This window comes from Gopherus flavomarginatus, chromosome 5, assembly GCF_025201925.1.
Source record: "Gopherus flavomarginatus isolate rGopFla2 chromosome 5, rGopFla2.mat.asm, whole genome shotgun sequence".
Lineage (NCBI taxonomy): Eukaryota > Metazoa > Chordata > Testudines > Testudinidae > Gopherus > Gopherus flavomarginatus.
Window position 1 is genome coordinate 131,518,676 of NC_066621.1, and position 27,698 is coordinate 131,546,373.

Consider the following 27,698-nt stretch of genomic DNA (forward strand, 5'->3'; position numbering starts at 1 on the left):
TTTCTGGTGTTGAGTATCCTTAAAAAGGCAGAAGTGCAGCAGGAGAATATCCCACCTAGCATTAATGTGTGGAAACTGGAACAAGAGGAGGTATTTTTCATTGGATTCATTTTACATAAGGATGAAAAAAAAATGTCTGCTTTTGTGGAGGAAGCAGTGGTGTTTCTTTAAATTGTTGGTTGCATTCTCTGAAAGCCACCCTGGGACTATTGTAACAGAAGAAAATAGTGCAAACTTTAGCAACATCAATACAGACGACAGTCCCAACTCCCAAGCTGGTCCCTACAGTGCACTCTAGTGGCAACATATCATCAAGGTCAATGACAGATAAGCAGATAGAAGCTTAGATCAGGAGCAATGTAAATTGTACCCAGACATTCTGAGCATCCACAGGTTCCAGTGAGAATTGTCAGGGTTCAGCAGCGCCTCTGAAATATCAGGCCCAAAGTGCCTGACTCTGATCTCCGTGAAAGTGGAGTTATTAAATCAGGCGTGAGTCCACTGAAGTCAATTGAATCACAGCTTATGCTGGGGTGAAATCAGAATCAAGCCTCACAGTGATGGCTAGTGGTCAGTTTCTACAGGTGAATGGTGGCCAAGATTACGTTGTAAAGTGTGTTCTTCCCTCCACCCCAACCAAAATCCTGGAATAGGATTTCTATCTAGACTTTGCATGATGGTGCTATTTCTGATGTGGCTGATTATTGAAAAGAAAAAGATCTGGAGCAAGTGTTTTGCCACACTTACTCTGTTCTACTTTGGGCCTGTTTTACTAGAGGCAACGTATATCCTGTACCAAACATGCACTATAGAATGACACACTCATGCCTTCTGAACATCACAGATGACAGCATCTCAGGCTATGTGGCAAAGGCCCGGAGAGTGTGAGGTTTTGTGTCTATGTCAATATAAATGAAACAAATATTTTTTAAAAATGTGTCTTACAGGCAAGAATATTTTCAATTCGTTTTTAACCCTTCTGAGCACTGATAGAAAGTTATAAAGCCCCTGTAGCATCTAGGCCTCTATTATGCTGTGCTCCAATCCCCCAACAAGGGAGTTTTGTCTCAGATAACAAGCTTATAAAGAGTTCATGGAGCACCAGCAATGGAAGGTTGTTAGGCCAAACAGGGCAGTGAAACTAACAGAGAAATGCTTTGCTGGGCTGTGGATCAAAGTAGTTGACATTTCCTAATAACTGAGATGGAGGCAAAACTCAGAACATGGGCAACTGGCTGGTTCAGGATAATAAGAATGGGATCTATTGCCCTTCAGTTAGGTCTCCAGTTTGCACCATATCCAGTGACTGAAAGCTGTCATCAGTGTGGCAGCTGGTCTGGTATGAGTTCAAGTTCTCAGTTGGCAGATGTCCCTATCAGCAAATCACTCCTACAATTGGCATTAAAAGATAACCTTGTTAGCAGTCTCAGCAATGACACCAAGGACTGAATGATCTATGGAGACTCCTTCCACAGAGACGTCCTCTCGCTCCACAACAGGGTTGAAGAATACTGGGGGCAGGGTGCAGGACCATACACTGCCATGGCTATTCTGTGGATACAGACAAGACCTCTGTCTCTGAACAGAGCCCTTCATGAGCACTAAATTCCCATATCCAAAAAGGGAGCTCATCAGTATCACGCATGACTCAAAAGAGAGCTTCAGGCATAAGGCACATGTTCTCAAGGAGGAGAAACAAGCTGGGTTTTAGCGATGAGGAAGTGATTAAGATCCAGGTTTCTGCCCTCTCGGTGGACGTTGGTGACAAGATACTGATGACAGCGAGTAAAAAAAATAGAAGTGTCGTTTAAAAAAAAAAGTGAGAGGAACCAATGATGTTGCTGGGATGAGAGGCTTCCCTGGTCCCTCAAGCCCTAAAGAAGTGATAGCTGCTCTATCTACTAAATGGGCAGCACTGTGATATGGAAGTGCCTGAAGCGGATCAATGCAATTCATATAAGCAGCAAGAGCCAAATATTCCTACAGCGTGTCAGTCTCTGGGCTTCCATTAGTGCTGCTGGGCACAAGAGTATTGAAATTCAAATTGTCAGAGTAACAGTTTCTTTTTCTTTCCCTTTAGTAGTATTATAGCACTGACATTTGTGCAGCTCTGGTTAAGATTGTCTCAGCAGTTTTTTATACCCTCCTCCTCCCCCTCCCCCTGGCTTCTTAACTTAAGTACAACAGTTGACTTGGGGCTGAAATTTAATGTGTGTCCCCCCAGCAAAAGCAATTCTGAGTTTGCAAAGAGCTATTTATAGATAGCTTTTGACAAAGGAACAGCAAAAACCATTTTCCCTCCTCAGCAGGGGTGGTGGGAGTGATTCTTTCCTGGTGGGAGGGCATCTCCTTCCCCTGCTTTTAACTGTCCCCTCACTCTCAAGCTCCAGGCCCCAGCCAGCAACAATGGTCCATCCAACTGCAGATGAATGGACAGGACTTGATTCCCTTTGGAGCCTCTCCTTCCTTGTACCATTGAGGGAGAGCAGGTCTTTCCTCCTACCTCAGGGAGATCAGATTTCTGGTTCTGCAGTTCTTTTAGCCCTTGCCTGCCCTAGAAGGTGAGAGAGCTGGGCTGCTGGTTGAACCCAAATAGCAAGTGTAGGCTGCGGTGTGCTACCATTAAGCCTCTGGGCAATGTTTTTTTATAGTACTGAAGCACCGTACTAGGATACTGAGCCTGTATGCCCCTCGGGATCCATTTCTTTGTTTAAAACTATACCCAGGCAGACAATAAATATAATGGCTCTAACTATATACCATTCCTTCTATGAAACTTGCTATTCCACTTAAAGATACAGTGGCTTTTCTCTCTACTATTGAGATTCAATTATATTTTTTTAAAAAATAGAAATTGTCAGCGTTGTTTTGAGTAGTGGGGTCCTTCCCAAGTTCTCCTGTATGGTTAATGGTACTGGGTTTTATTTCTCTGCTTGCATCGTGGTGTTGGAGTGAGCTCGTAATCACAGTAAGCCCTGTGCTCCTGCCCACCCCCCTTGGCAGCTGGCACCTATGTGCTGATGCCCTCCTGCCCAAGTGCTGGTGCCCTGTCCCTCACCCAACCATGGGGGCGGGTGCACATGATTCTGCCCCTATCCGGTGCTGGGTGTCTCTGCAGGACCCACAGTGGCTGAAAGGTGGGACCAGCCTGGGCTGGCTGACAGGGAGTCACGTAAATGGCCACCTGTCCTGTATAACTGGGGGCATACATTGTGTGTCACTGCGGTGTGGTCCTTGCACACCAGCCCCGCCCGGCCAGGGGCCCATTCACTGTGTGTCACTGCGCTGTGGTCTCTGCACACCAGCTCTGCCCAGCCGGGTCCATACACTTTGTTTCACTGCGGTGTGGTCCCTGCACATCAGCCCTGTCCTGCTGGGCACATACACTGTGTGTCACTGGGAAAGAAGAGCTGTTCCTGCTCCCTCGCTACTGGCCCAATTCCAGGTGCTCTGGCAGCCGCCTCACCCCACCTCTGCTTTCCACTCTTGCCTCCATGAGACATTGTGGGGATGGAGAATACAGAGAGATGGAAACATATCAGCCTCTCCCCCAGATATTTCCATTGCGGGGATGCTAGCTGCCACAACCACCCTGGTTCTGCTGCCTCAGTTAGATCCCGCTGCCCTTACTCATTCCAAGTAGTACTTTATTCCCCTCTCATGGGGTGTACAGACCTCATGCCGTCTCAGTCACTAAAGAGCTAACAAGGAGAGCAGCTGCCTTCTCAGATGGGGCTTACTGAGGGCCCTGCAACAACTGAGGAGATAAAAAAGCTGCAGATCTTAAGGGAGAGGTGGCTGCCAAAAAGGCTGAGGACTCACTAAGGGCAGTGTCCTTCAGCAGCAGACTGGCAGGAAGATGCCTAGGTACTTGGACCTCCAGAAGGAGAGGATGACAGCGTGTAAGTCTGGGGAACACCCTACTAGAAAGGTGTGGGAGGAAGCCGTCCAGAGGAACAGTAAGGCATTTGGACATGCTGATTCCAATGGCTTCGTATACGGTCTCTGGATAGGAACCTAGAGGAAGGAGTGGGCCTGGGTTCCCCTATTGACCCCAGTAGAGGGATTATTTATGCCTGTAGAGCAAAGGATCTGAACCCCAAAGAGGCTGGAGACTGTCAACCCTTTGCTAGGGTCGCTGGCCTCCTGACTCACTAGACTCTTCGCTGCCCAGAGAGAGGAGAGACTATGAACGATCTGGCTCAAGCCTTAGTGAGGAACTACCAGACAGAGGGCTAAATTGTGATTGGCTGAACAGAGGGGAAACTGAGGCAGACTTGCCATAACACCTGTTCAGTGGTTGTGGGGAGGGGCTTGCCAGCAACTGAAAGCAGCCCTGGGCATCCCCAATTGTCTCACTGAAATCAGCGAGACTAAGCAAAGAGTAAGACACTATTCCACAGAAGTCACAATCTAGGACAGCGAGATCTGTGATAATCAAGGAATTTGGGCTTATGGCCACAGCTGTACTACATTAGTTCTGTAGTATAAACTGATAGAGTACAACAGAACCACAATGAGTGAAGGGGATGAATTTGACCCACTGAGTCAATAAACATCAAATTCATTCATCCTGTCCCTGTACTGCCTTTTGCAACTGCTATGATCCATATTACTCACTGATGTCATTCAGAGCTAAACCAATGTGCTACATGTCAGTGACATGCAGGCACGAGAGTCTTACTCACCTGCCACATGTCCATGAAACGTAGCATTGGAGCTGTTTCTATGGCACAAACAGAGAACCTTCCTGGATATAGAGCTTCTCCTGCATGTCAAGGGATTCATATGGGAACAGCAGTTCCCATGGTGCCTCATGTTGATGACCACAGGACTGGAAGCATTCTCATTTGCTGATGTAATGACTTATACTACACCTGCACAGACACCAGGCCATTAGCCAAGATCAAACCTTTGACCTTCTACACCAGGAGTGGGCAAACTATAGCCTGCGGGTTGGATCTGGCCTGTGAGGGCTTTGGATCCGGCCCACAGAATTGCCAGTCCCATGGTGCAGTGAGGCTAAGGCAGGCTCTCTGCCAGCCCTGGCCCCGCGCCGCTCCCAGAAGCGGCTGGCACCATGCCCCTGTGGCCCCTGGGGGAGTGGGAAGGCAAAGGGCTCTGCACATTGCCCTTGCCTGCAGGCACTGCCCCCTGCAGCTCCCACTGGCAGGGAACGGGGAATTGCAACCAATGGAAGCTTTGGGAGTGGTATCCACAGGCGAGGGCAGTGCCTGGAGCCCTCTGTTCCCCCTCCCCCAGAGGCTGCAGGGACGTGATGCTGGCTGCTTTTGGGAGCGGTGCAGGGCCAGGGCAGGCAGGGAGCCTGCCTTAGCCCCGCTGCGCACCGTTGCCACTCCAGAGCTGCTCAAGGTAAGTGGCACCAGGCCAGAGCCCACACCCCGAACCCCTCCTGCACCCTGCACCTCAACCCCCTGCCCTGAGCCCCCTGTTACACCCTGAACCCCTCCTGCCCTAAGCCCCCTCTCTCACTCCGCACCCCCTCCTGCCACCCAACCCCCTGCCCTCAGCCCCCTCCCACACCCTGCATTTCCACCTCAACCCTCTGCCCCAACCCTACCTTCATGGCCCTGCATGCAATTTCCCAATCCAGATGTGGCCCTTGGGCCAAAAAGTTTGCCCACCCTTGTTCTACACCAAGAGCACCCACCTGTGCAACTCGAGATAAAGTAGGAGTCCTTTAGTGGTGTGACAATAGCAGGCTTTATGGTTGCTGGGGTCAGCTACGAGAGGGTGTCATGGTCACATCCAAACAAGGCCAGTGTATATATCCTTCCCCTGTTGGACAAGCTTGGCCCAAGCACCTGTTGACTACAAGTGTTCAAGGCCCAGCAGCAGCTCCATCTTGTAACAAGCCATCTGCTCGGTTACAATGAGATAGTTCTGTGACTGAGAGGCAGTTTCAGGACCAGTGCAGATTGCAGTGGCTTGTGCCACTGGCCCAGTGTGGGGACAAACCTGAACCTGAAACCCCAAAGGGCAAAGCCAACAAGAAGCTATGGTACAGGAAATGTTTTTAGTTCTAGCCAGTGTTGGAGCTTGGAGGATGCATTGAATTGTTTTGACAATTATACTTTTAATGTTCTACTTACCAGGGAGACTAGGACAAGTCTAAGTGGTAATAAAGGAGTGGCCATGGTTGTTCTCATTTATATGATGGTAGTGCATACTAGAGCCCCCAGCCAAGATCAGGGCACAAACACACAGTCAAAGACAGCTCCTACCTTAAAGAGTTGTCATCGAAACACACCAGGCAGACAAAGGAAGTGCAGTTCTCCCTATTTTACAGCTGGGAAACGGAGGGATTGAGTAACTTGCCCAGGGTCACACAGGAAATGGGTAGAAGAGCTGGGGATTGAAGCCAGCTCTCCTCAGTCCCAGTCCATTGGCTTAACCATAAGACCATGCATAATAAGTAACACCTATGTGCCAGTGTGCTAAGGACTCTAGAAATACAGCAGCTAGCCAATATTTGCTATTGTCAATGCCTAATTCTGATACTGCTCACTCCACCCCTCCAGCCTTTTAAACAATGGCTCTGCTGGCACATTTAGAATGGGAAATGCACCAGGGTTACCCTGAGTGATCTACTGGCTTTCTGGAAAATAGCTAGAGGTACCTGATACATAATAGATTCTCCAACTGTTGCATGGTAGATTCCCAAGGGCAAGCGGATTTCCTAAGTGAAATCTGGTGCATAGCTTGATAAAGCCAGGTCATTGTGCAGCAGTCACAGCAGCTTTAAGTCTTGTTCTTCATGAGGTATGTGATAAGTGCTAACTACCAGGTAGAGCAGAGGTAGGTAACCTATGGCACACGTGCTGAAGGCGGCACGCGAGCTGATTTTCAGTGGCACTCACACTGCCCGGGTCCTGGGGACTCTGCATTTTAATCTAATTTTAAATGAAGCTTCTTAAGCATTTTAAAAACCTTATTTACTTTACATACAACAATAGTTTAGTTATATTTTATAGACTTATAGAAAGAGACCTTCTAAAAACAAAATATATTACTGGCACGTGAAACCTTCAATTAGAGTGAATAAATGAAGACTTGGCACCCCACATCTGAAACATTGCCGACCCCTGAGGTAGAGAAACATGCAACAATGAACTGTAACTCCAGCCTGGCAGTAGAAGGCTGGACTAGAGTATGTTTACCAGTCTTCTTATAGAGAAGATGACAATCACTCTGCCAAACGAGGAATCCGCTCACTGTTTATCATTCTTTGGGAACTTTATCATATAACTGGATGGCAGCAACAGATTCCGTTTTGCAGGCTCCTTTATTCTTTAAAACCTCAGGTGTTGGCAATGTTTATGTCCCCTAACTCTGGCTTTGCCAGCCTTTCAGCATGTCACATCATCCCTCTCAAATGTCAGTGCATCTGCCACAAGCCAGGGGAGTACTTTTCTTGGGATAGATCATTTAACTGACTGTGAAGCATTGCAACTCTATTGGTAGCTACGTTGGGCAAATCCTGCGGTCCCCCTACGGTCAATGGGACACCTAGTGAGTAAGGCCAGCAGAGGTTGACTTTCATATTAAGCCAAAACATTTGTCACGTCTTTTGGTTTTCTTGTGAGACTGAAAAAAATCAATAATAATATTTCAGTAGCTAATATCATAAAATGGTGAAACATGCATGTGTCTGGTACAACAGAGCCGTTCTACTCAATGGGGCATGTTCTCTGCTGATGTGAATTGCGGTGGCTCCATTGAAATAAGAGCAATTTCTGAGAATCTGGCACTGTAAAACAAAACTAAGCCTAAACAGTCCCAGACTCTAGTACAAGCAAAGAGGTCGAGTGTTTCACCCTGGACTGAAGAGCTGGGATAGGAGTTTTCTTTACCTGCTACTACATACGTGAGACAATAACCCATGGTAGGTAGGTTGCAAGAATGACACTGATGGTTCTGTTTCTGGCTGAGCACTGCTATCCCAGCTCTGGTTAAGAACTAGGTGAAGGTAGAATATGAGAGCAGAGCAACCTGCATGAAAGGAGATGCCCTCATCACTACACTCAAACTCTCTATTTGACATTTATTACTGTTCAAAATAACAGGGAGTGGAGGCGATTAGAACAACTTTGCTTGTAGATTAATCACTTTTTTTAAATGGTGTTTGAAGGACTATCATTTTAAGGCATATTGGGCCAGATCCTGCATAGATATTTTTAAAAAAGGAGATGGATGTCTTCAAGACCCACACATTGAAAATGGAGCAAGAGGCAGCCTGAGGCCTGTGTTGTGCTGGTGGTCAGAACAGATGATCGCACAGGTCCCTTCTGGCCTTGGAATCTGTGAATGAAAGAATCTTTCATTTGGATCCTGTTCACTTCTTGCTGCTTCTGGCAGCATTTTTCTAGTTATTTCTCCCAACAGGAGCAATTTTTTCTTCTACAAAAGAGCTGCTTTGCATCTGAGGTTACAGTCCGTGGTTTGACATAAGGAACCCCACCCACGGCCATGCACAATTGCCATCCATGGCATGTCTCCTTCCCCTCCCCACATTGTACAACATAGAACAAACGGGTAGCATGGGGTGGATGTTTGTTCTATGATGTGTAGGGGGAAAAAAGAGATGTTGTATGGATGGCAAGGGGGAGGGCCAAATCCTGGATCCTAGCCTCAGGTGCTCAGCAGCTGTTTGGCTAAAGAAAGAGTTACTCTGGTCACAAGGGGGCACAAAGGGGGAAACACTGCCTGAGAGGAACAGGACAGGGAGCAGGGCTGTGTGACCTGCAGCAATTCATGCAGGATGCAGACTGACAAATCTTCAGAGTTACCTCTTTGCTCACCCTTAAGCCCCTTCCTCTTCCACTCTCTGCAGGGTTTGCCTCATTGCTGGTCTAGTGCCCATGGTGCATTGCTTTTTCTAACTGTTGAACTGGGGCCTTTAACTGCTAAAATGCAAAATCTCCAATTCATGTCAGATCTTTAGCCTCTGCTATAGCTTTTCTTTGCATCCCTGCTGCAGTATTGTCTCTTCAACAGAAACCACCTGCAGCATCTGTCACTTAATTGACTCCCTGATCTTGCAACATTTATATAAGCTGGAATTATGTAAGCCAACCAATATTTGTGGCTGCTGCCACCCCTGCCCTACCTGTTTGTGTGGAGAAATAGAGCGTTTAAGCCCACACAGGCACCAAAAGCAGAATGAAACCAAAATCAGGTTTGTCTTTAAAAATGCATTTGATTTAGCTGAGGTGATGAAAGCCTTGAAGAGATTTGATCCTGTCTATAGAGTGGAATGCTGGATGTTGCTTATTTCCTAACAGGTTCTTGCTATAGATTTTTCTGTCCATAAAACCAAAATTGTCCTTAAAGAAACAGCTGTGTTCTGCCTGTAGCCAGCAGAAGAATGGCATTAGTCACGTGCAGTCCAACACGTAGCACAATTGTAAAGTTCACTCTATGAGACTGACAGCAGCTATTCATATCAAATCATTCCACCATCTGCCTGAATGGCAGGCTTCTGGGTAGCAACCACCCCCCTCCTCTCTTGCTCTCTCCCTTCTGCCTCCTAACAGCCTCAGCATTTAGCAACTACTCTGTCTGCCCCTAAGTGCAGCAAACTGGGCAGCTGAATGCATAGCGGTGTTGCTGGTTTGAGCAATGCCGATTGTGAAATCAAAGAAGAAAGCTGCTCCCTGGGTTAGAGCCAGGTTGCTGCTATCCTGTGTGGGAAGGTGACCACTCTGAAAGCCTGAGAATATCAGGCACTGCAAATTGACCAAACCCTCTCTCTCCCACCGTCCCCCCTTCCCAGTCTTGAATGTTGGGGAGACAAAGAAATGGAACTCTGAGCCACGTCTGGCTTAGGCTCTCCCTGGCTCAGTGCTTTAGCCCTTCTCCACCAATCATTCAGGCCCAATAGATGGGCCTCGTTTGTGTGTTCTTTGCACACCTCGACTGCTTGTTGATTTAACTGGGAATTTGGAGTGTGCAAAGAACACATGATCAGACCCTTAATGTCATGGAGGGAAATCCTTGCTAAAGCCCAAGAAAAAGGCCGGAAGACAGCAGAAACAACACAATTCTACTCCATGGCAGATGGCAGGGATAGGGCATTTGTGCAGGGTGCCCACACCCCAGTACACCTCAAAATACAGTGTTCCGAGGCTCTCCATAGAATCCCACCACGGAGCCAATGGACCTAAAACTGGCTCCTCATTGTCTGTGGAGACTAGTTTCACCCCTAGGCTGCCATCAGGGCCAGAGTGAGGCTCTGGAGAGTCTTTCCCAGCAGCTCAGGATCTCTCCAGATTGCTCAGGCCGTGAGTTGGCCCCTGGTAGCTTTGGCCCATGTGAGCGTTCAGACAAACATACACAGCTATGAAGTTCACCTAGGGAATATTTATTAAGTTAGCAATTTCTAGGTTCTGAGAGCAGAATCAAACTGAGGCCATCAGTAAGGAAATGGGGGTGGGGGGCTGTTGCTACTAGGGCAGGTAGGTTAAAATGCCAGGCCAGAGTCATACTGCCCTCTTATTAGGAATTGGTGCGGGCGAGGAGGAAGGAAAGCAAAGTAACATCTCAGTGCCTTGCAAACAGCAGGTCTGGTTCTGAAAGCCTCAGCTGGACATAAGGGCTGCAGCCTCTGTTCCTGCTTCTAGTGCATTTGACTATCAGGAAAGAAGGAGGAAATATTCTCTCCTTTAATATGCCCCAGAAAGACTTTGGTGAAGCTCATGCTTTTAGCATCCACAAGGTACTTCAGTCAGTAAAACAAATACATGGGAAACCTTTAAAGAAGGGAAGGGACAGGCTATCAGTGCTTTTACCAGGAGTCAGAATGGGCTAACTCTATAGACCAAGATCCATGATCAACAGGATTTTACTCTCCCACCTATGGCAATTTTTTCTGTATCTCACCGTATACCTGAAAGTGGTGAAATGGGATTCTCTCAAGTAACTTACATGAGTTCAGTATCTGAGGGGTAGCCGTGTTAGTCTGGATCTGTAAAAGCAGCAAAGAATCCTGTGGCACCTTATAGACTAACAGACGTTTTGGAGCATGAGCTTTCGTGGGTGAATACCCACTTCGTCAGATGCATGCATCTGACGAAGTGGGTATTCACCCACGAAAGCTCATGCTCCAAAACGTCTGTTAGTCTATAAGGTGCCACAGGATTCTTTCCTGCTTTTACATGAGTTCAATATCTCTCAGCATTATTCACCTGTTGTACAATGATATAGGGGCTAAGGGTGTCCATAGATGCTCCAAAGGGGAAAGAGGGGATCTAGCAGGAAGGAGCCAGTCACACTGATTCATATATAAAAATCCAGTGTGCAGGTCTGACCTAAGAACCACTCAATACCAACTGGCAAGGGGGGGTCATTGTTCTATCAGCAACTTCTCTCAGGCCTGACAAACTCACTGCACCTAACATATTGCTGTCATAGTATTTATCTATAAAGAATGTTGTGTGAGGTATCAAATGAAAGCCAGTGACGCACTGGTGATTAATATCTATGTATGTATTAAACATTAGGTGAGGGATTATGTATACCTACTTTTATTATACTTTAAAGTCTGTAATCAAACAAAGGAAGAAGCAGGTTTCTTCCAGATGAGAGGGAAGGTAGTTATCTCTCTACCATATGGAAATTAAGTATTGTGAGCCAAAAACAATGGGAGCTACATTTGCCTATAACGTCAACAGGAAAAACAGGTTGATGTGGGAATGAGAACTCAGTATGACACCAGCACATTGGAGAACAAAAAGGAATGTATTTCAAAGGTTTATTGGACTATAACAGGGTACAACAGTGGTTCTCAAACTTTTGTACTGGTGACCCCTTTCACATAGCAAACCTCTGAGTGTGACCCCCCTTATACATTAAAAACAATTTTAAATATATTTAATACCATTATAAATGCTGGAGGCAAAGCGGGGTTTGGGGTGGAGCCAGGGCCGGCTCCAGGCACCAGCGGAGGAAGCACATGCCTGGGGTGGCACATGCTAAGGGGCATCATTCCATCCATTCTTGGGGCGGCACAGTCCGAGCGGCTTTTTTTTTGCTTGGGGTTGCAAAAATGGTGGAGCCGGCCCTGGGTGGAGCCTAACAGTTCACAACCCCCTTGTGTAATAATCTCATGACCCCCTGAGGGGTCCCGACCCCCAGTTTGAGATCCCCTGGGGTACAAGGACAACACCCCATTATCTATTTCACTGAGGAACACGCGCAGTGGAGAGGGATGAGTGATGAACAAATGGGTCCTAGACTGAGTGAAAACCAGTTTACTCTTCAGGAAGACTTTGAGGGTGAGAAACTGCAGCATGTTAAGCTTTTGTCTCTAGAGAGCATGTTATACTTTTGTTTTATTTGTAACTATTTCTATTTCTATTATTCTTACTCAATACCCACTAGAATCTGCAAATAAGTGTCCTTTGTTAACAAACTTACATTTGTTTTCACCATAAATAGGTTGCAGTGCTGTGTTGTTATAAAGGACCTGCTCCTGAGATGTAACCTTCCAGGTGTATGTACAGTGTCTCTTTGGGGACAGCTTTCCTGGTAATTACTGGGAGAGTCTAGTGACAGAGATGGATGCTCTAGGGGGATGATTCTGGGGAGTTCAATGGTGAGAGTGTCAGGGAACTGAAACACAGCTTAGCACCAACAAGTGTCTCTTGCTGAGCTGGTGGGAGTGCTGGGGGGAGGGGTGTGTGTGTAACACAGTGACCTATGGTTCTGAACACCCTGAGAAATTGTCTCAACAGGTTAAAACAGGGCTGCATTGTGCTTCAAATGCTGACTCTGGCTCCTCTTGTAGGATAGTAGTTTACTTTGAGACTGTAAAATGCATTATATACGTCAGGTAGGTAAGGATTCGTAATACCCTTTTTATAGATAGGTAAGTTAAGTGATTTACTCAAGGCCACAGAAAAAATCAATGTCAAATCCAACCCAGGACTGACACCCACCCCATGCTTGAATCACCAGATCCCACTTCCTCTCTTTCCACAAGGGCACTTTGTTCTTTAACAGAGATACACCAAATGCAGAGCACACTATTAGGCTTTCCACACAACAGGTTGGGCAAGCTGTTACATGTTTAGATGAGGTTTAATGCTGAGCCCAGGCCAACCCTTCCCCCAGAGCCTGACCTCCACAGCCCCCTGGGCAAGGGTTGCTAAAGGACTGAGGGGAAGAGGTACTTCTGTGTCCCATCTTTCTTCCACCGGGTTTTCATGCTCCCCATTTGTGGAGGGAAAGGGGATGATCTGGGGCTGAGAATATTTAGCAAAGCTAATGACTTTAGCAGCTCTGTGGCCACCTGTTACTTCTAAATTCGAAGGCCCCTTCTTCAAGAGACACACACACAACCATGTGTAGTGAAACATTTTTTTTTAAATTTTCCATCCGTATTTAAAAGAGACGCAAAAGTGATGTTAAGCAGACAGCCCATAGGGGACCTTTCCTGATTGTTATGTTCTTGTTATCCTGACTGCAAACAAACAGACCTTCAGTGTGGCTAAATTAACACTACCAATGAGCCATGCGATGCCAAATGGAATTTTGACCCAAAAGAAAAGAAAATAAGATTGAGATTTTCTATGAATTTGGCCTCCGGTCTTTGTCAGTTATAGAACTGGTCCAAAAAGTTGGACATTTTAATATCAACTAAATTTTTTGATTGAGAAATATGACAAAATTTCCAGGAAACTTTTAACCAAAAAAGTCTGTTTTTTGTATGGGAGTATTTAGCTAACTGTAGTCATGGCTAATGTCTGAAGGACGCATTTTGATTTTCTTGTATCACAACAGCTAAGATGTTGCATTACCTCTTTATCAACATTCAATAGTTCACCCTTGTACTACTAACATGACAGGAAACGATACCGATCCTCGTTTTACAGATCTTAACACCCCTGTGTATACCCATAGTGCTGTGGCCCAAAGCAGGGTCTTGTTTTACAGGATGAAAATGAACGGTGGTTAAAGACAGCTCTGGGCTGCACAACAGTGGTTTCCATTCAGTCAATAGGTTACTGGGAGGGACATAGCAAGTTTAGCTCCTCTCCCTACTCACCAAGCCACACCTCACCCTTCAAGCCATAGAGGGGGGAGCATCTGAATAAAGTGACTTGCACATCAAAGGAAACTGCTTTTATTGACACTGAACCTTTTAAATGACTCAAGGTCCCCCACCAGTAAGCAATGTGGTACAATGATTTCAATAGGATACTCGCATGGTTAAAGTTAGGCTGGTGTTGAAGTACTGAAGGCCTCTGTATGTACAGAGGTAGTGGGAAGATTTGCCGTGGAGACAGCTAAAGCCTGATATAATTTAAAATAAATGACACTTTAGAAATGCTTCTCCCGTATTTCCACGTAAGAAAACCCGCTCTTCCCTTCTCTCATTGCTTCAGCTTTGAAGCAAAGGCTACGTGGTTGAGAGCCTGGCTGTAATTTTAAATCTAATGTATGTATTCTCATGAATTACATAATCTTGCATCCTGAACATTCCCAGGAGAGAGCTGTTGAGGGTGACATGTCAGATATGAAGTGGATCTCCAGCTGGTCCCTGTCTGCATGCTGGGAAGGCATGTGGAGACATTTTTTCAGTTGCTGTACTAGTGTGACACTTTCACAGTGGAAAATGATGTATCATTCTTAAGCCGTTGCTGGGTGGACACTTCAAAGTGCATTGGAAACTCAGAGAGAAGTGCCCTATTGTTAATTGTTCCTTTCACACATACATTGGGATGAACATGGTTAGAGCAGAGAGGAACAAAAGGGCTCCGGTGACCTCTTAGAGAAAACCCTATGCAGCTCAACCTGAGTCTGACCTTGAAAGGGTTTTAAAAATAAAAATCCTGCTCTCCAGTCTATTCCCCTTAGGATCCCTATTGTTATCCAGCTGCAGGGAAACGGGGTACCAGAGCAGCAGACAAAGCCTCTTCACCATGAACTACCTTCTGCAGCAGCACAATAGCTGCACAGGGGAAAGTGTTAGTGGACAGAGCTCTTTGATTCTAAACCCAGCTATATTAGAAAGGGCCATAGACAATGGAGCAAATAAAGGGCTAGAATGGGACGTGGGCCATGTCTACACTACAAAGTTATGTTGATGATCATCCATCACTGTAATTAAACTGCTTTTGCATGTTCACACAACTCTTCTTGTGAGGATGGAGCACGTTCACTGCTGGTACTCTTACATCGACAGAGAGAGCAGTGCTCCATGAGTAGCTATTCCACTGTGCAACTCACCACCATCTAGTGGTGCTGGAACACTTTTTATAGTGGGGGTGCTGAAAGCCAGCAAACTATCCCCAAACTTTTTACCTTGTGCTCCCCACCCCAGCTGAGGCCAGGAGCAGGGCTGTGTCTCCAGGAGAGTGGGACACAGACAGGGGTAAGGGGGCTGAGGCTGGGGCCACTGTTGGGGGCAGGCATGGGGCCGGCAGCTGGCAGCCCATGTTCAGGGCTGGCAGCCAGGACCCCTGGGCATGGGGCCAGCAGTCAGGACCCCACATGCGGGGCCAGCAGCCAGGACCTCGCGTGTGCGGCCAGGCACAGGGCTGGCAGCTTGGACCTCACAGAAAGCCTGGGGGTGCTACAGCACCCCCCGCACCTCTACTTCTCGCACCCCCCTCCATCTGCTGTTGGGTATTCTGGGAAGGGTTCGCAGGGCTTCATGGTGGTGAGCTTTCCGTCCCATTATTCCAGAGGCTTCTGATTTCATTTTGTGCCTCTTTTCAACAGCCCCTTTAAACTGTGTGCCCACCATCTCTGACTCAAAGCATGGATCCTACACTGCTCTCCAGTATTGTGGTGAGTATTATGAATACAACACGGCTGACCCTGCAGTGTTTCATGTGTTGTGAATCTGATAATGAATCCCCTGCTGGGTGCTATGGAAAGAAACAATTTAAGATTGCCTTTGGCATTCATGGATCAGCTGCACACAGTGGACTGTCAGATCTGGGCATGAGAAACAAGCACTGAGAGGTGGAATTGAATTGTGATGCAGGTCTGGGAAGATGAGCAGTGGCTGCAGAACTTTTAGATGTGTAAAGCGTCCTTCCTGGAACTGTGTGCGGAGCTCGTCCCAGCCCTCTGGCACAGGGACACCAGAATGAAAGCTACTTCAATGGTGGAGAAGTGCGTGGAGATCGCTGTGTGGAAGCTGGCAACTCCAGACTGCTACCGATCAGTCATGAATCAGTTTGGAGTTGGGAAGTCCACCAGGGGGTTTTAATGATGCAAGTGTGCATCACCTCCAGCTATAAAGGACTGTGACTCTGGGCAATGTGTGGGAACTAGTGGATGGCTTTTCAGCAACGGGATTCCTGAACTGCAGTGGGGCGACAGGTGGCACGCATATCTCCATTTTGGCCCTAGATCACCTTGTGACAGAGTACATCAACAGAAAGGGCTACTTTTCAATGATTTTTCAAGTTCTGGTGGATCACCGGGTCGTTTCACCAAAATCAATGCGGGAAGTGGGGGGGGTAAGGGAAAGTGCACTCATCTTCAAGGAACACTGGCCTGTACAGAAAGCAGCAAGCAGAGACTTTCTTTCCAGACCAAAAGATTCCAATGGGGGATGTGAAAATGCCCATAGTGATCATTGGAGACCCAGCCTACCCCTTGTTCCTATGGCTTGTGAAGCCTTACACCAGAAACCTTGACTGATTCAACAACAGGCTCAGCAGGTGCAGACTGACGGTTGAATGTGCCTTTGGACAACTAAAGGCTCGCTGGTGCTGCCTTTTTGTCAGGTTAGACCTCAATGAGGAAAATACTCCCATCGTCATAATAGCCTGATGTGTTCTGCATAACATTTGTAAAGCTAAGGGAGGAAATTTTCTGCAGGGGTGGAGCATTGAGATGGATTGGCTGGCTGCTGATTTTGAGCAGCCAGATACCACGGCTGTTAGAAGGCCTCAGTGGAGGACTATTCAAATCAGGGAGGCTTTGAAGCAGCATTTTGACAATGAGCCCCAGTAATGTGCCTGTCTGTAATGTGTTTAGCCAGGCATTGTTTTCTTGCACTGTAGTATGAACCTTGTAATGGTTGCTGTGTGTGCATTAATTTTACAATGCAAATGCACCGATTGCCACTGTGTATGAATTTCAGCAGCAGCAACCATCATCTGTAGGATATGAGCATAGATTCCTTATCTTTCTATAAGTACATTTTTTATTCAACAACGATACAAACATGGGACATGAAAATGAAGGACATATTTTCAAATAAGGCTCTCACAGTTGGGTATATGTCCAGCTGTCATTGTGATACATGTCCTCTAGGTGGAGTGCATGGGGTACTGAGACAGCCTGGGAATATGCAAGGAATGTGGAGGTGGAGAGTGGGGAGGGAATGGAAGGCAGTTCTTATGGGCTGCAGGGGGAGGTGAGAATGGATGTGTTCTGTCTGCAGTTCAGTCAGGGTCCTCAGCATGTCTGTTTGGCCCTGTAGCAGTTGTATCATCTGCTCCTGCTCCTGTTTCCTCTCCTGGCTATCCATATATAATTTCTCATTGATAGCCTCTCTCCATGCTCTCTGCTCGCAATCGCACCTCCCTGAACATGTCTTCCTTATTCCTGGTTCATCCTCTTTATCTGGAGCCACTCAGCCAGTATGCAGGAGAAGACAATCAAGGGCACAACTGCAGAAGCTAAAGAAACAATAAACAGAAGCATTATTGTGAGTGCACTCACAACCTTGATTCAAACAGCTTGTTTCAGAGGGGAGTTCAGAGGGGTATCACTATGAGCACCTGAGGCCACTATTCTGAATATTGGCACCATTTTCCACAAGCACGGGCGATAGCAGCTGATATCTCGTTCCTGAAGGTAACAGAGGATGCAAGTGTGCAGCTTCTGCTTGCATGCGGCTGCTAACCGGGTCCATATGCTGCTCACCTGTGTACTGCTTTGTTGCCTACAGAAGTAATTGCCAATTGGTGCGGCAAAGTTTCCTACAGCAGGGGAAGAAGCAAGACAGCCTCCCAAGAAACCTTCAGCAGAGGATTGCAGAGTACCTCCAGGGAAGTTTCCTAGAAATCTCAATGGAGGATTCCTGTGACATCCCGTGGTGCATCAACAAACTTTTCCTCAGGGACCCCTCTGCCTAGCTACTCAGAGGAATGAAACCAGATACAAATGGTGTTGTGTTGGTTATTTCAATCCCTCGTTTATCCTGGTTAAAAAAAGGAGACCTCTACCTCATGTCTCCCTGCAGTATCAAAGCACAATGAATACTTACCAGAGCTCCCCTCTTCTGCAGCAAGTGTGCCAGAGTCAGAGTGTGGGACTGGCTAGACCCCTCCAGAGTTAAGAAGAGGTCCTGGCTCACCAGGCCATGGAACATTCCTGTTGCCTGTCCTCCAGCTCTTTCCTCATCTACAACGTCATCCTCGGATTTCACTCTGCTAGCCACTGTCTCCAGCACCTGCCCCCCGAAGTATCCGCGGGGCTCTTAGCAGTGGAGTTGGGGTTGCTGCAGAGGATGGTATGCAGCTCTTTGTAGAAGTGGCATGTCTTTGGTGATGCACAAATTGACGATTGGCCTCCCTTTCCTTCTGGTACGCTTGCCTCAGCTCCTTGATCTTAGCATGGCACTGCTGCATGTCCCTATTGTGCCCCTTCTCCTCCGTGCCATGAGCAATCTGCCCAGAGGTATCAAAGTTCCTGAAGCTGGAGCAGAGCTGTGACTGCACAGCCTCCTCTCCCCACAGACCCATCAGATCCAGCAACTCCAGTGTACTGCAGGCAGGCATGAGTTTGTTGCAGGGAGTCAGCATGGTCAGCTGGGGAGATGTGATGTGAGCTCTCCAGGCTGAGCAAACAGGAAGAAGCATTTCAAAAATTCCTAGGGCTTTAAAAGGGGAGGAGCACATGCCTGAGTACCTGGCTGCAGGGCAGCAGAGTTCAAACTGTGACCAGAGTGGTCACAATGGGCATTGTGGGACACTTCCTGGAGGCCACTTAGGGTGACATAAGCAACTCAGCGTCTACACTGACACTGCTTGCTCTAAGAACATCACCATAAGTGCTATGCCTCTCTTTGAGATGGTTTTATTATGTCGGCTTAGCAGGAGAGTTAAATCACAGTGTGTCCACCTCCACAGGAAGGTTGACGTAAGATGACTTATGTCGACTTAACAGTGTAGTGTAGACATGGCCTTAGACGCCACACCTGCCCAACGGAACAGCAAGGGCTAAAAAGCCCACGAAGTGGTTACAGTGGGTAACAGGCCCATGGGAGTAAGCAGGGCTAGGCACAGTGGGTGAGAAGCCAGTGGGTGAGGAATAGGCAGGGAATGCATAGCCTTAGATCCACCCACTCACCCCACTTGCTGGCCAGAGTAGCTAAAGTTGAGGGAAGCAGTAAATTAGGAGGAAGTGGGGGAGGAACTGATACTCAGAGGGGTGTCTCTGAGCCACAGGGTTGTTCCTCCCAGTTTGTGCACCTCTCCTTGCTCAGAGCTCTCACCACCTAGCTCATATAATGAATGAGCTGACACCATCCTAGGGTAACTCCATCCACATCAATAAAGTGAGGCCAGGGTGAACTCGGTGCATTTAGCCCCAGCAATCATTTCACAGAGGAGACTTGAGGGGGATCACACTCTGCCCAGGTAGAGGTGGCTCTGTTACATGTGCCGGTGGAGGCTCTGCATAGAACCTTTCAGTTTGTTGCATGAGTTTCCCAAGGATACAGCTCATTAACATTCTGTGACAGCCCAGAGCAGTCCAAATCCTTCTCCCATCTGTTTGTTACACTCTCTTCCCGAAATCTGGGCTAGCCATTAAGCTCTTTAGGAGGGGATTACATTGCTCAAGGACTTACACAGTTTGTCCAGCCTGGTTCATATGTTAAGTGTACACAAGATGTAATTTTGTTACCTGGAAATAAGCAAAGAGATGAGCCCTTGGAAGGATACCTGTTTACACTGGTTGGATGAAAACACTGTTCATCTAGCCTCAGAGGGGTAGCCGTGTTAGTCTGGATCTGTAAAAGCAGCAAAGAATCCTGTGGCACCTTATAGACTAACAGAGGTTTTGGATCATGAGCTTTCATAGGTGAATACCTACTTCGTCAGATGCATGTAGTGAAAATTTCCAGGGGCAGGTAGATATATGTGCAAGCAAGCTAGAGATAATGAGGTAGTTCAATCAGGGAGGATGAGGCCCTGTTCTAGCAGTTGAGGTGTGAAAACCAAGGGAGGAGAAACTGGTTTTGTAGTTAGCAAGCCATTCACAGTCTTCGTTTACACCATCAGCTCAGGATTAAACAAAGACTGTGAATGGCTTGCCAACTACAAAACCAGTTTCTCCTCCCTTGGTTTTCACACCTCAACTGCTAGAACAGGGCCTCATCCTCACTGATTGAACTACCTCATTATCTCTAGCTTGCTTGCACATATATCTACCTGCCCCTGGAAATTTTCACTACATGCATCTGACGAAGTAGGTATTCACCTATGAAAGCTCATGATCCAAAACCTCTGTTAGTCTATAAGGTGCCACAGGATTCTTTGCTGCTTCATCCAGCCTGTGCAGCATAAAAATTTTTATTCTGGACATGGCAAGCAAAATGATCACTGTGTGACCGGGGACTGGAAGACTAGTCTCTGGTTTATATATCAAGAGGCGGCTGCTTGTCATTCCCAAGCAGTGTGTGTGTAGGAGACTGACATTATAAGAGTGCAGAGAGATTTCTCGCATGGAATAACCCAGGACTAAGGTCTCAGGAGAGTTTCTTATAAAAGCTCCCGAGGCAGAGTTGTCTACACTAGAGCTCCCCCAGTGGAACTGCCTCTGTAATTGGAGTGGTGGGAAAGGTTATGCAAGACAACCTAGTGTAGTTACAGCCCCATCTAGATGATGATGCTGTGCTTATATTGCACTTAGTATCAGTAGATCCCAACTTCTTATATGCTGAAACTTAATATTGTCTCTTCAAGAATGTTTACCTTCTTCTGCCTCCGTTAGTTGGAAACAGAGAGACAGATGCTTGGGTGCCGTTGTGAGGCTAGTGCAATGGAACTGGTTGCAGGTCACCAGTGCTGGGGATGGATCTGTGCCAGCCCAGACTCCAGTATAGTTTGGAGCAGCCACTGCGGTGGTGTAACCAACAGTTGGGGCCATTTTGGCAGCTGGTGATTGCCAGAGGACAGGAGTGTTTCAGCCATGCCTCTTACTACTGGCCTCAGCTGCTCTACCAGAAGCAGGGTGGCCTAGGGATTGTGCCTCCCTGGGGGAATTCTCTGCTGGCTGGACCTACTGTATAAAGGGGCTGTAGCACATTGGGGATCTGGCCCGACACGTAAATCCAGTCTTTAAGAAAAAGCCTTAAGGCCTGAGTTTGATCTCACACTGTGTTAAACCAGGGGTAAAACAATGAATTTAGTGCCGTCAATGGAGCTATGCTGATTTACACCAGCTGAGGATCTGCCCCCTGAGTTTTTACATCGCCCTTACACCTGCAGAACTCCTGATGACATCACAAGTGGCTGGGTAAGGGATGATCAAAAAGGGAATAGGGTCTTCAAGATCTGGTGCCAAATGAGACGCTTAATTTAAAGGGCATCATCAACCCCACATGGCATAAGCAAGCACTTTTCTTTCCTGTAAGGAAAGTAAAATTAATAGAAATGGGCACAAGCTGTAAAATATGGATGTTGGCTAGATTTTAAAGTTCAGGTCTTTGCTACTGGCCCTTGAAAGAGTGATTTTTTGTTTGCAAAAGTTGGATCTGGGTTTGGATTTCAGACAGCCCCAAAGCATGGATGTGTTTGAATCCAGATATTATGTTTGGGCCTCTCTTTTAATAATAATAATTAATAATGTTTAGTCCTTATATTGTATTTCCACCTCAAAGGCACTGCAATCTTTATGAGTCTTCCAGCTGAACACTGCAGTTCAGCTGATGGCTGCTCAAGCCTGAGGCGATGGCTGTTTGGACAGGAGTGCAAGCTGCCTTGAGTTCTGAATGGCTGGCATTTCTGAAATTCACCAAGGGCAGGTTTTTCTGCTCTCCTATTCTCACAGATCTCCAAGGGGATAATGTGCATCATGGGACTCCGGGTTTTACTGTGCTATTAAGTTATTGCCACCCCTTGGGACAGCCCTGCAAGGAGGAGGAGGACTCGCATAACTCTGGATCAGTAAAGGAAGCAGCTCAATTAGCATTTCACACGCTTTTCTTCGCTCTCTTCTTCCCTTCCCTGCAGTGGGCATGCTTTCCCCTTAAAGGATTGTCCTGTTTCTGCTCCTTGCCAGCGTTGGCAGGGTGACAGTAGTCGAGTGTGCAAACTTGTGCTATTGTCCCCGGGCCAGGGGGAGTCATGGAGACCCATTAATATGACACAGGAAAATGTTTGCTGATGGCAATTCTATGGGCTTTGTCTAACTCTTTCTCCATCATGACGACTCGATTTAAGTCTCTAACTGTTTGACTACAGATGCAAGAGTACTATCCAACTCCATCCTTTTGTCCAGGCAGTTTGAATGGGTAATTCAGCTTTTGTGTGGCTCAATTGAGGGGGCAAACATAAAGACAAGATTCTTGAGCGCTCAAGCTCCCTTTCCATGGATATCTGCACATCTCTTTAGAGATTTGTTCCTTTCCTACCTTTTTTTCTGACATCATCCTCCCTTTAAAAAAAAAAAAAAAAAGCCCTGATCAAGAACAGTTAAAAGCAGGCTAGCCTGGTCTCCCAAACTAGCATTGTCATGTGTCATTGAAGCATGGTTACTGCCAGCCTCCAGACAGCTTTGCAGTAGTTTAGAGAAAAGGGCGTCTAAACTTTCTTTACTCAGCAGCAGCATATCATGTTGGATTGTGTTGTTGGAGGGGGAGCAAAGAGAAGGCCCTCACAGGGGTGGAGGAGGAAAAAAGGGGTGGAGGAAAGAGTGGAGAATGGTAGAAATCACAGGGAAATGGTCGTATTTATTAGCTGTCTTTCTGTGGCTGTCCCCATGGAGACAATTTGTGATGACAAAGAATGTGAGAACGGGGGAGCCTAATGCCTGATTGGGATGCTTTGTATTTGGCAAAGTGGCTTCTGATTGGTCTGAGAAAACCCCCTAACTAGAAGGAGTTGATATTCATTCAGCTTACTCAAGTGCTGCTAAACTGCTTCTAAACACTCAGAGGGTCCGGTTGCTTCTCTAAAGGTTGGTAGTGTATAACCTGTATAACAAGATTAGCCGGGGAACTGGGTTCTTCTCAGCAGCGATACAGTAACAATCAATATTAGAGAGACAATCTACTCAGTGTGTGTGTTTTGGTTACGGTGACATGGAAGTGCTGCTGTGCTTTCTGCTTACGCTTTAAACATTACCTGTCTAACAAGATTAACCATTTGGTTCTCAGCAGTAACAAGCTGGCGTGTGTGCGCGTGTGTGTGCATGCCGTGGTTTTGTGATTGCAAGGATGTGGATGTGCTGCAGATGTTTCAAACTTCTCCAGCATGACAATCTGACACCTTGCTTGTTCAGCTGAGAAGTTTGATTTGTTCTTGTTTTTCCCATCTACTTGATGCTTTCGATTTTTTTTCCTGCTCCAGGGGAGCATTTGGGTTTTGAAGTCGTGAATATGTCCCTCCTGCTTTCACAGGTTTGCCCAGGTTTGAGGAGTGGGATTATAAACTTTTGATGGAAATCTCCAGGAGGGTCCCTCTTTGAAATGGCATCAGACAGCGAGGTGAAAACGTTACTGAATTTTGTGAACCTGGCCTCTAGTGACATCAAAGCTGCTCTGGACAAGTCTGCTCCCTGCCGCCGCTCAGTTGATCACAGAAAATACTTGCAGAAGCAGCTCAAGCGTTTTTCTCAGAAATATTCCAGGATACCAAGATGCCACCCCAGCAAATCCATGGAATCCAGCTCCAAACGAGGGGCAGAGGATAGAAATCGCAGTTCAGATCCAGATGGCCCGGATCCAAATCACTGCAGAGCGTCCAGTGAAAAGGTCCTGAGGCTATCAGAGGTGGAGGAGAACTTCAATGAGGAACAGGTTTTGCAAGAGCAAAGCCCAGAGTCTGTAAGGCCAGATCAGGTGCCCATGAGGAAAAGACAGCTGCCGGCTTCCTTCTGGGAAGAACCCAGACCAACTCAGAGTCTGCTGGTCGGGAGCTTTCCCGCCGCATTAGATGGGCTTCCAAACTCCAGGGACCTTCTTCCTTACGAGGGCAAGAAAAGCAAAAAGGGTCCTGATACCACTGAGCCAGGCAGCCCCGCTCTGCCTGCCCAGCCCAGTGGGGAGAAGGAGCCTATCAAAGTGCCCGGGACATCCTTATCTGGCCGGATGAATGCCTGGAGCTGCTGTCCATTTCAGTACCATGGACAACCTGTTTATCAAACCCATGGAGCCCTACCTCAGTCACCCTTTCCAGGCCTGGGGCTATGGAGGAAAAGCACAGCACCCGCAGGGGAGATCCAACACTTCTGCAAAGAGGCGGGCAGTATGGGGCAGAAACTATACAGACCAGTGGTTTTGAAACCCATCCCTACCAAGCCGGCAGTGCCAGCTCCTATTTTCAATGTGTTTGGATACATTTAGCCTGAGGGAGCGGAGGGGATTTTGTGCTGTGTACGGTAGCTCTTTCAAATGAAATTGAAATGTAACTTCAGACATTGGCCCATCAGCTAATCACGCTGTGGAGCAATTCTTAGGGAAAGAATATGCTATCATTTCCATCTGTCTGTAGACGGGCAGCTATTACAGGCTGCTCCTTTAATCAGAAGGGGACAAGCTGGCTGACTTAAATAGTGGTTGTGGTGTCAGTCTCCCCTCACTGCACTGGTATAAATCAGGAATAACTCTTACTGAAGCCAGTGCTGTTAAATGACAGGAGAACTGGGCCTCTTATATTTAAGATAATTGTTTGACCCAGGGTATGTCAGGCTAAGAACCATTTGGAATCTGCACTTATAACCCCTGTGACACCTTTTCCACATGGGAATGTCTTTATGCGGCTCTGCACCACCAGCAGCAATGACGTGATTAAATTGATAACATCTCTTGTACTTTAAAGTCACTCTAAAGAAATCAGTTAAGGTTTTCAGGTCACTTTCTTTTACCAATAGGACAGTATTTAATGCAGAAGATAAGTTTGTAAATCGATTTCAGCTCTTCTCTCGTGTAAATATCAAGAGAGTTTAAAAAAAATAAAACAGGTAATTTTATTTGTCTCCACATCTCGAATATGTTCAGATTGCATGTTTATTGTCCTCCCAGCGAGTAGATTCAGGTTTAGTTTGTAAAGGGGTTGTCATTCAGAAAAGAGGGCCTGATTCTCTAATTATTCACAATGGTGTAAATCAGGAGTAGCTCCACTGAAGGCTATGAAATTAGCCAGTTTAAAACTGGTGTGAATGAAAGCAGACCTGCCCTCTGACAACTAAGAGAATAGACTGGAAATGGTTTAGCATTTGAACATGTAAGTGCAAAACCAGTGATATAAGAGGGAGGATCTGAGTGTGAACACTGACGCCTCAGGGTATGTGCACACCAGAAGTGCTACAGTGGCACAGCTACAGCACTGTAGTGCAGACATTTTACTACAGTGTCTGAAGGTCTTCTCCCATGGCTGTCATAAATCCCCCCCTCTACAAGAAGCAGCATCCAGGTTGGCAGAAGAATTCTTCCATCTAAAGGTGTCTACAGGGGGCTTAGTTTGGCTAAACTATGTATCTTGGGGGGAGGGTTAATTTTTCACACTCCTTAGCGACATAACTAGATTGACCTATGTTTTAGGTCAGGTAGGTTTAGGTAGACCAAGCCTCAGTTGATCAAGGCAATGAGCTTCCCAGGGACAATTCTGTACTCTGCCTGAAGACTGGTCTACACTAGGAGCTTACATTGGCATGGCTACACTGCTCAGGGGTGATCCACACCCCCGAGCAACATAGCTATGCTGACCTAACCCCAAGTGTAGACAGCACGAGGTGGACAGAAGAAGTCCACTGCAGCTGTCCCTCTATAGTGGTTTAAGTGTAGACATGCCCTGATTCTAAGATGGAAAGCTGCAGATTAATAAGTACTCTGGTAGTTTGCAAGTTATTCACTTGCAAAGCTGGTCATGTGTGGTGAAATCACTTCTGATAGGTTAAAAAGAGTGTTTTGTTAAACTTTTTTAAAGCCTACAAAGAAGTAATGCTAAACAAATAGGACAGGAGACCTATGATTAAATATTATGGACCTGATTTTTCAGTCACTTAGCGGTGTAAATCACTGAGGTCAACAGAGCTACACTGTATAAAAGTGACAGGAGAATTAGATCATATGCATCAGCTGAGGGTCTGGCCTTGTATACTGCCTGCAACTTTTATTAAGGGCATGCAGATAATTCTCTGGCCAGTGGGCCCATTCTTCCCAGACATCTCAATGGTAACCCTGAGAGCAGCCTATGCAGAAGTGAAGCCACTATGGGTTATTCCTGTAGTCTAAAAATAACAGCATGATAGATGAACCAGGCTTAAGCCTTAACTTCCTTCTCCTTGTGCAGTCATTTACACCTGTACAAAGAAGGCATTATATAACACGATTCTCTGATTTGGTAGCATTTCACCAGCTTTGCATAGTTGTAAATAATAGCACAAGATCCAGAAGAATCAGATCCATAGAATCTTGGGGCCCAGCATGGAAGTGTGGGTCTGGCTCCTGTATCATACTTCAATACCTCCTCCTTGTCTTCAGAAAAGACTCCATGAAGAGGTAGTGTCCCTGAACCTGTATCCACTGAAGTGAAATACAAAATTTCCTCTTAGGAGGAGAAATGGGCCCAAGAGAGGCAAGCTGCAAAGCTATAGACAAGGGGTTCCTGCAGCTCTTTCTCACATGAGTGACCTTTACTGACACTTGTAGTCAGACTGAAACCAGTGGGCCAGATGCTGAACACAGTCACAGCTGTGTGAACCCCGAGTAGCTTCACTGAAGTTATGCCAGGCTGCTAGCAGGCAGGATGACTGGGATCAGCACCTGGCTCTCTGGAACCACTTCAGAATGTATGGTTCCATCAAAATGGAAACACTCCATGAAACTGGGTCAATGTCATTTCAGAGGAAAATGAGGTGGGGGAGGGAGAGTTCTGACAATGTCAAACCACTTCTGTTATTTTTTTAATTTTTAAGTGACTTTTCATTTAGAAAGTTTCATTTTGTAGGATCATGGATAGCACTATAATACGATAACCTTAGAAAGTCAAAATTGGAACAAAATGTCAAAATGAAACATTTCTATAATTTTTCTTTTTGGTAATTTTCCTTTGCAACTTTGGAAAAAAGCCAAATTCGGAACGAAGCCAAATGGGAAACCCACTTTCTGGACGGTTCTAGTTCCAGGGCTGGGACCTTTCATGGAGTTCTGGTGTATTCTAAGAAGTGAAGCAGCAGTGCTCTAGAACTCGAATGACATCATTACATGTAGCTGAAGTAACTGAAGAGGTTTGTGTGAGACATTCTTCTGGGAAGCTACAACCTCTCCGCCAGCAATACAAGTCTCCTCTTCCTGTGACTACTGTTTAGATTATTACTTATTACTGCTTCGATTGGTTCAAACTTTCCCCAGATACCTCTTTGTCTGGGTCCTCAGTGCAGCAGGTAACATTTTAGAATGTTAGTTTATTTGCATTTTGTTTAGAAGCTGAAAAACACAACACCAGAAAGCCACCATTTGCTAAAACATAATGCAAATG

The 27,698-nt window shown here is 46.5% G+C and overlaps 1 protein-coding gene across 2 annotated transcripts; it reads left to right on the forward strand.

The window, feature by feature from the left end:
• FAM181A (family with sequence similarity 181 member A) lies at nt 1-27,596 on the forward strand. Of its 2 annotated transcripts, none has more exons than XM_050953345.1 (2): nt 1-90; nt 23,618-27,596. In XM_050953345.1, the coding sequence occupies exon 2, from the start codon at nt 23,687-23,689 to the stop codon at nt 24,560-24,562; it is 876 nt and encodes a 291-aa protein (XP_050809302.1). In that variant the 5' UTR covers nt 1-90; nt 23,618-23,686; the 3' UTR covers nt 24,563-27,596. The 2 variants fall into 2 exon arrangements, with proteins under 2 accessions (XP_050809302.1, XP_050809303.1); XM_050953346.1 differs by lacking the exon at nt 1-90 and adding an exon at nt 23,138-23,175.
• Nucleotides 27,597-27,698: the final 102 nt, after the last annotated feature.